The 8,618-nt window shown below is 38.0% G+C and overlaps 1 protein-coding gene, 1 long non-coding RNA gene and 1 pseudogene across 3 annotated transcripts; 2 read left to right on the top strand and 1 right to left on the bottom strand.

Moving 5' to 3' along the window:
* Nucleotides 1–250: 250 nt before the first annotated feature.
* LOC130693986 (uncharacterized) lies at nucleotides 251–1,807 on the top strand (annotated as a pseudogene).
* A 605-nt stretch (nucleotides 1,808–2,412) lies between these two features.
* LOC130693985 (uncharacterized) lies at nucleotides 2,413–3,015 on the top strand. Its single transcript, XM_059497448.1, has 2 exons — nucleotides 2,413–2,966; nucleotides 3,012–3,015. The coding sequence occupies exons 1-2, from the start codon at nucleotides 2,413–2,415 to the stop codon at nucleotides 3,013–3,015; spliced, it is 558 nt and encodes a 185-aa protein (XP_059353431.1).
* Nucleotides 3,016–3,521: 506 nt separating this feature from the next.
* Nucleotides 3,522–4,276, bottom strand: LOC130693988 (uncharacterized). Of its 2 annotated transcripts, none has more exons than XR_009422011.1 (4): nucleotides 4,139–4,276; nucleotides 3,975–4,071; nucleotides 3,734–3,892; nucleotides 3,522–3,668 (listed from the first exon to the last, which is right to left on the bottom strand). It is a non-coding gene; the product is annotated as an uncharacterized LOC130693988 (long non-coding RNA). The 2 variants fall into 2 exon arrangements; XR_009001848.2 differs by having other exon boundaries at nucleotides 3,734–3,827; nucleotides 4,139–4,272.
* Nucleotides 4,277–8,618: the final 4,342 nt, after the last annotated feature.

The following is an 8,618-nucleotide window of genomic DNA, read 5'->3' as shown; positions in this document are numbered from 1 at the left end:
TACAGTTGCTGAAACGGATCCTGAATGGCAACAAGCAAGTTAAACAGGCAGCTTGTTCAGCTTTATCCACTCTTGAGGAAGAAGCATGCACAGAATTAGTACCTTACTTGGGCTTTATTCTGGAAACGGTTGTCTACGCTTTTAGCAAATATCAGCATAAGAACTTACTGATTATTTACGGCGCTATCCGCTATCCGATTTCAGCTGGAAAAAGAAAGAAAAACGTTAAAAAAATGAATTTTTGGCCATGACCATGGACACCCCGACTTCTTTCGTTACAGAGGCCAGTAGCGTCAGCAACGATTCGGCTTTTGTATCGCCGCTCAATACGCCGATATCGGTTAACCGATCGCGCCATAATTCAGCCTCTAATCTGCTGGTCAATCGAGTTCGTCACTGATCCGGAGCCTCAATTACAGTCCGTCACACGCCATATGCAACGCCTTCTCTGATGAATCACGGTCAAGATGGACTGTTTAATGCCTCTGTGCGCTCACGTCACAGTTCCTGTGGATCACCTTCATTGCCTCGATCCGCACCTCTGTCGCTTCTCGTTCAATCCTTCCCGCAACAGGTAAAAAAAAAAAAACACGTTTATTCATATATGACGTCATACCTAAAATTGCTCCCCCACATATTAGACGGAACCAAGAGGAAGTGAGCGCATCTGCCAAGATTTGCGTCAACGCCATGTTTCGGCCAGCGTAGTTCTGGGTTTGAGTCCTCACCAAATATCCGCTTCCGGCCTAGTCCAGACCACGCTTAACAATGCTGTGCCACATCTATGGGGTAGCGACCCACTCGCCCAAGAGATCGAGGGTCTTCTAGATTCAGCTCCGAGCATTGTCAATCGCTGACTCGGTCATGAATCGCTCACAGTCTGTCCCGCCTCACCGCATGTTCCAGCAATTCCAGTCTCAAGGTATCACCAGATATGAAACTGATCGCAACCCCACTGTAAGTCATGTCTCGTACGGTCGTATGGTAGTTGGACAAGGCTATGCGACCGCGTCGCAACCCAGCACGCCCTTCGCTTGCGGCAGCAGGAATTCCACGTACAACGCATCCGCCACCAGCAGCCCGTACAGCTACACGGCCACGCCCGTACCCGCCGAATGGAACGATTTCAATTCGAATGCCAACAATGGTGAATTCAAATCAAAAGAGAATTGTATTTTTTTTTACGTAACTGATCCTCTTGTACCCAAAGGCGATGCAGGAACGGAGGGCTTCGTTCAGCTCGATGCTGCCCAACAGGAATTGGAAAGCTTCAACGAAATCATTAGCGAGGTTTACGCCAATAATCATCAGGAATTGGCTCCATGCCTAGATAGATTAGGTGCGGAAGCTTTACAAGATCCTTCTTCCGCCAATTTTTCCCAAATTCATTTTCAAGGATCTAATTCTGGTATGTTTATCTGACCTTCTTTGGATTGGAAGTGTTATTGTAATTAATTTATTTTGAATGCAGCCGTAACCAATATGGATTCCGATCTTTCGTTCAGTTGTTCGGACAATGGCGATGGCTACCCTTTGTCGGCGTTGAGCGATTCCGTGACACTACCGGGATTGTTGGATCCAGAAGATTTGGCCGCAACTCTGGTAGCTTTGAAAGAAGCTCCCGAATTGAATCGACTGGTCCAGGATGTGGCCGATGGGCAGCAGTCTGTCGCTTTACCACAAGGCATGTGAATCAACGCACCTATACTGAAGATCCCCTAGTCCAGTCAGCCGCTCTCTCTCCTGCTCAACTCTTGATTTACTCTTTTTTTCATTCTCTATTTTTTTTAATGAGTTTAATCCATTGCATCCCAACGCATTGAAAAAAGAAACTAAAAAAAGCAACTAATTCTTACAGTAGTAATACTAACTTAACAATTATTATTTTGTCAATAAATTAACAGGCTAGTATGCAGCAATCCGATCAAAAACAATGTGTTACGTAATGTGTTTAACATTTTATCATGTCATTTGCCGTGGTCTAATTTTTAATAAAAAAATTTTTTCTACGAGAGTTCAATTTTATAACGGACATTTTTATTACATTATATATTAAATCCTTTTCGAAAACGATTTAAAACATGGTTTAAATTTTTTTTAACAACGTTTATTTAGAAAAAAGAAAAAATATTTGAACTCCTATTTGCTGTTGTAGGGACGTCCTCAGGATTTTGTTTTGGCACCTCCACCGGGCTTCAAATTCTAATAGCCGACGGACATCCATGGAACAACCCGATATGGCACAGGATATCTAACGGATGTTCGGATCCCAGTCGGACATCCGACGGCAGAGATGTGCTATGTGGGTAGCCGCGTTGTATTTCTTTTTCAATCAAGCACACCAGTAAAAGTTGTCAAAGTGGATTAATGGCGTCAGCATATTCACAAGAGCTAGTTTCTTCAATAGAAAGCATGGAGTCAGACGATGATAGTGTAGACCACATTTTGTCGCAAATGCCTCTCGTTGACGAAGAAGTCGTTGTGTCTGTCTTTGAAACGATCATGGAAGAAGAAGAAGAAGAAGAAGAAAATCAAGTTTCGGTCGCTGCACTGGGGGACGGGAAGAAAAACATAGAGGAAAAAGTAGGCAGAGATAGTGAGCGTGAAGATGAAAGAAAGATGGAGCAGAGAATCGCAGAGAAAGAAGTAGGTGAAGCCGGTAATGATGGAGATGAAAATAATACAGAAAAGAGAAAAGTAGAGGAAGAAACAGATAAACACCATGACGAAGAAGAAGGTAGTATGATCGAAAAGGAATTGTTAGAAAAAAAGAGGAAAATCAATCGTGAAAGCAGGGAAATAGAACAAAAACTTAGGGAAATCAAGGAGAAGAAAAACATCGAAGAAAAAAGAAAAAAGGAAGCAGCGGCACTGCTGCGATATCGCAAGTATCCAGAGAACCAGGCCATCAGTTTAATGAAGGAAATGGAGAAGAGATTAGCAGAAGCGAGAACTGCTGCAAAACAGTAAGTATGCATTAAATCATGTTTAATTATCGTGTATATTTGCAGCTAAAACCTATATTGTTGTATATTAAAATCATATATGAATCGCATGTTCTAAATCAAAATTACCATTGTTTCCTAGGGCTTTCATGCACGCATCAGCTATGGAGACGATGGTAGGCTTAGCACGGCAACACGTACATTTGCTCACATGCAGGAGAGTGGCACTCGAACAAATGGATGATAAAATTGAAAAACCTGAAACCAAATTGTAAATAAAGGCGACTTTTCTGTAACGGTAGTTCCTTGTAACAGCAGACTAATAAAACTAAGCGTTTGTGAATTATTTGAAACGGTTTTTTTTTTACTTTGAAATTATAATACTTGCACTATTCCGTCGGTATCTGATTTATGGGCCACAATTGAATTAGTAAACGATCGTTTTCTCACATTGTTCACGGCTAAACAAAGTTGGGAACCAATTGTGTTTGTGAAATTTGCAGCAAGCATCTGAGTGCAGCTTGTTCTGCATTAGTCACTTTTAGAACACAATTTGCAAATTTCAGAAACTGCCAATTCATATTCCAATACAAGCTGCAGCCTGTCACTGTATTGCACCAACATTGTTAAAATGTAACGGAACCAAAGAAGCAGCAGGTTTTTTTAAAGTATTTTAAGGTTTTTTTTTGTTTTTGCCCTTGCGTCACCGTTTCAATGAGGTACCTATTGACAAATGAACAATGAAAGGTTGAATGATGCTTGTTTTATATTACTGGTTGTGGTATTACTGTAATGCTGTCATTGTTATTTGCTGTATGCTTGTCACCTGTAAGTCTGGTATTACACTTTTTGCTCAGCAGTCCTCCTTCACGTAGCACTACACTGTGAAAGTTGCAAATAGAGTGTGTTTGAAAAATTTGCAGATTGAAACTCAAGTAATATTTCACCTGTAAATATTAGAAAATTTGTGTGATTCAGATGAAGCAACACTTTTTGAGAACGTAAACCATAGTCTATTGCTTACCATACCATATCAACACCTGTTGAAGGAGAACTGAAGTGGAAGTGAAGAGCGGGTGAGGATGGAGGTTCCTGTTGAATGTTTATATGTGGAGGTTTGAGGTACCTGATGAAAAATACATGTTGAATACCTTAAGCAAACATGTTTTGTTAAACTTAATGTAAAAGATTACTATCGTAGACCAGTAGTGCTGTGCACGTATAAGGTGACATTGCCTTTTGTTGATCAAATGTGAGCGAAAGAAATTTGTTGACTTCAGATGATGCCACTGCCGTTCTGGAATGTAGGCAATAGTCAATTAGTCAACACAAACATTGACCCATCTAAAAATAAAACTGAATTAGAAATGCCAAGCCCGTTCAACTGGACAATGTTGAAAAAGTTGAACAACGTTAACTTGAGGGTAATGGAACTTGTTGCAAGCTAATATCTGCAAATGAGTTATACAAATTTGAATGTAGGATGTTACCTGTTTAAATGAGCAGGGAAAAAAAACATTTTCTAGTACAACAAGAGACATCAAAAGAAACCACTGGCAACTGAATTATCACCTGTTTAAATGAAAATTATATTGAAACAAACAGAAATGTTGAATTTTGGAAAAAAATTGTGGTATAAGAAATCGCTTACCATAGTTAAAATATGACAGCAGGACGTTTTTGTCTACGTCGTTTGGTAGCTGAATTTCGTCTGACGTCAATGTGTCAATGATGGTGAAAACGGATTGCTAAAATGCGGAATCTGGTGATTGGAAATGATTAAAAAAAGGAAAAACATAAAACGGGAAAAGGTTAAGCTGAGCCGTAGGCAGGTCGAACCTTTTTTCAGGTAGTCGAACCTTTTTTCAGGTAGTCGAACCTTTTTTCAGGTAGTCGAACCTTTTTCAGGTAGTCGAACCTTTTTCCAGGTAGAAAAAAAAACACGTGATGTCAATACGACCAATGATAAAACGGATGGCAAAAGGGAAGGAAAAGGTTAAGCTTTGCCAAAGGCAGTTTAAGCCTTTTTTCAGGTAGTCGAACCTTTTTTCAGGTAGTTGAACCTTTTTCAAGGTAGAAAAAAATCAGGTGACTGCACACGAACCAATCACTGCGTGCGCACGCCGTTAGGTTTTTCGGACAAACACACAGACAGATACACAAACAAACTCCACCCACAAATAGACCTTTGGCTTTTATAAAGAGAGTAGATAATTGGCTTCTTGGTGCATCCACGTTGCATTTTTAAAGTAAACATAAGTAATGTTATATTGTTTTTGGGGTTAAACAAGATGTACCGTTATACATTTAAATTCCCGATGAAAAACAGCCGCCAGATGCCAGCAGTTGTTTCGCGTAAATTTTTGGAATTTTATATGATAATTACGTTGAATAAAATAAAATCCAATGTACTATTACATGCGCTGAATCATGGGAATTATAAAAATCACTACGTGGGATTGAAATGCTAATTATTAATGCCCAAACGAGCCGGACAAATCGTCGTTGTTTTGACCAGTTCCCCCTTCCTCCAAATTTAAACATAATTTGAAAAATTAATCGCTATTTATTTATTGTTCTAAAATTAACAAATTTTATAGCGACTGATAGCTTTTAAGGAGATCTATCGATTGGTGCCAAAACTATAGTGGTAAAAAGAAAAACAACAAATTCCCAAAAAAGTTTTTACTTTTTCGTTTTTGCGGGTCATCTCAGAACTCGACCTAACTGAGAAAACGAAAAAGTTACAACGCCTTTTGAAATTTTTGTTTTTTCATTTTCCCACTTAAAATCCTACAGATTTTGATAGATCTCGTTAAGAGCTATCCATTTCTGTAAGATTTATTAACTTTGGACCTATAATAAAGTAGCAATAATTTTTTTAAAAATTGCTTTAATTTTGAGGGGAAGGGGGAACTGTCAAAACAACGAAACTTTGCCGGGCTCGTTTGGGCATTAATAATCACAATTTCGATTCAACTTAGAGATTTTTAGAATTCCCATGATTCAGTGCATCTAACAGTGCATTGGATTCTATTTTATTCGACGTCATTATCATATAAAATCCCAAAAATAATCGTCCAATCAGCTACTAGCAAGTGGCGGCCATTTTTTTACTGCGGGGAATTTAAATGTAGGAAGATACATTTTATTTCACCGGAAAAAAAATACAGCATTACTTGTGGTAAATTAAAAAATTGCAACTAAGATACATCAAAAAATCAATTACATTTTTATCATGTTCAATCTCTTCAGATACAAGTTTAATGGCAAATTTCTTCTTAGTCAGACCAGCTGTAGGACGTTTCGGGTTGATGGAATGACTCCATAGTTTCCAATTGCCAATTGAAAGTTCCCATTCGTTGTGTTTTCGCAATTCTCATATTCAAACAATTTTCTTCTTTTTATTGCACCTCAGTTTACGAAATTTTTGTAATACAACGGAGCAGTATGAAATGAACTTATTACTATGGTTGTTTTCGGCAAACGATGGTTAACAGCTGCATAAATTTAGTCAACCTATTTTCTTTAAATAGAGAATGGTGTCTTTCTACATTTCAGAAGCAGCTCGTAATACAGAAAAGTAGGTATTTCAATTTCCTTATGTCATGACGTTGTGTAATTGTATGCCGCCGAAATGCCACGTTTATCTATAGAAGAAATGTTTATGTGTCGAGTTCTTTTGTGAACTTCTCTTAAACCGGAACATGGTTTTTAAAAAACATATGAATAAAGAACCTGTATACCTAATGTTGTAAATCGATATTCATACTTATACCATTGATATAGATGCGCATTTTTAAGATTAGGACAACTGCAACGTACTTTTCTTTCTGTGTTTATACTGTTGTGGTTTTGACAGCACTAAAATTTTAATTTTTAAAAATGTTTCCTAGTTTTGAGAAAAAATGCTGACCAATATACTGATACTTATCACGATAAATAAACCAAGCTCTTGCATGTACTATGGAATCGATGAAAAACATATTTGTTGAACAGCAGACTATTAACGTCTTGGAACAGAAATCTTCTGGGCTGACCATTGATGTTGTTTTTTCTCCCTATACTTGTGAACTGAAGAAAGTAAGTATAACTAAAATCTGCATTCTGTATTTTCATCTGCAACGTTAAATGTTGTTACGAAGTTCTGTACAGGCAAGCAGCAGCGAATTTGTTGAACACCAGATTATTAGTGTATTGGAAAAGAAGTTTTCTGGGCTGACCATTGGTGTCGTGTTTCCTCCATACACTGGTGAACTAAAGAAGGTATGTATAATTGAATTCTGCAATCTGTAGTTTCATATGTAACGTTACATTATGTTATGTAATTCTGGACAGGCAAGTAGCAACAAATTTCAACAGCAGACTATTAAAGTATTGGAAAAGAAGTTTTCTAGGCTGACCAGTGACGTTGCACTTCCTCTATATACTTGTGAACTAAAAGTAAAGAAGGTAAGTGTAACTAAAATCTAAATTCTGCATTTTGATTTGCAACATTAATGTTGTTATGTTGTTCTGGATAGGCAAGCAGCAACAAATTTGTTGGACAGCACTATTAAATGACTACATCATGGAAGAGGAATATTCTAGGGAAGTGATGTTGCATTTTCTCCATATACTAGTGACTTAACGAAGGTGTATGTTACTAAAATCTAATGTTAAATGTTGCTATGTAGTTCTGGACAGGCAAGCAGGCCCATCATTTTCTTTGTCTCGAAGAACAAGCTTTAGCCAGTTTGGAAGAAGAATTGTGAACCAACCTAATATTAATACTGGCAAAGAATTTGCGTTCAAACTTTAACATCAAGCTTGAGACAAAAACTACTAATTGAAAAGAAAAATCAGGTGGAAAAACCCTTTTAAACGAATGTGGCGTATAACATTAGATAAACGACTTTTATCCGCCTGTCACTACCTTCTCCGCAGTTTTCTGCTTACACAGGAACAGCCAAGTCTACGAAGAGTAATTAACAACATAATTTGTCCTACTTTTTGCACCATTTTTGTGCTGGTACTCGTTGGCAAAGGAGGGACCTCTAATGCCTTTTGGCTGGAGATGGAATAATACACCCGCTACACCCTCAGGAAGTTACCACTTTACATCGCTTTTCCAAGTTTTATACCAATAAGTTAACAGTGAAAACACCAATACATTAAACAATACTACATGACTTAAGCCACGAAAAGAATTCGCACAAACATTCAGGGTTTGATCACGTTTATTTCATAAATTGAAGCCCAGTTAAAACATAATGAATAAGAGAAGTTCGTCCTCAAACCAAACGAAACTTCTTTGTGGCAGAAACCTAGAAAGAAAAAGATATTTCGCTCGAAAACTAACTTACCACAAACTACGTGCAAATTAAAACCTTGGCTGTATTGAAATTTGATCGGTGATTTTTAGAGCATTCCGACCGTTCCCCATAATACAACTCTGACTCCGATTCACTATCGATCTCGGTCCAAATTTGCGTCTTCTCCCGACAAGAGACAGTTAACTGATCGGAAATACTTATGGATTCAGTGCTATCATCTGTAATGCAAATTTATTTGTAATAGATATATTGTTTAAGTTTTAACGTTAATAATCACCTGCTTTTTTTCATCAGCGATTGAGTCCCATCGCCCTGTTACCTCAAATGCTATATCACGCTTTTCATGTGGAAGGTTCGA

Source organism: Daphnia carinata, unplaced genomic scaffold (assembly GCF_022539665.2).
Source record: "Daphnia carinata strain CSIRO-1 unplaced genomic scaffold, CSIRO_AGI_Dcar_HiC_V3 NW_026453021.1, whole genome shotgun sequence".
Taxonomy (NCBI): Eukaryota; Metazoa; Arthropoda; class Branchiopoda; order Diplostraca; family Daphniidae; genus Daphnia; species Daphnia carinata.
This window is presented reverse-complemented; position numbering and strand designations above follow the sequence as displayed.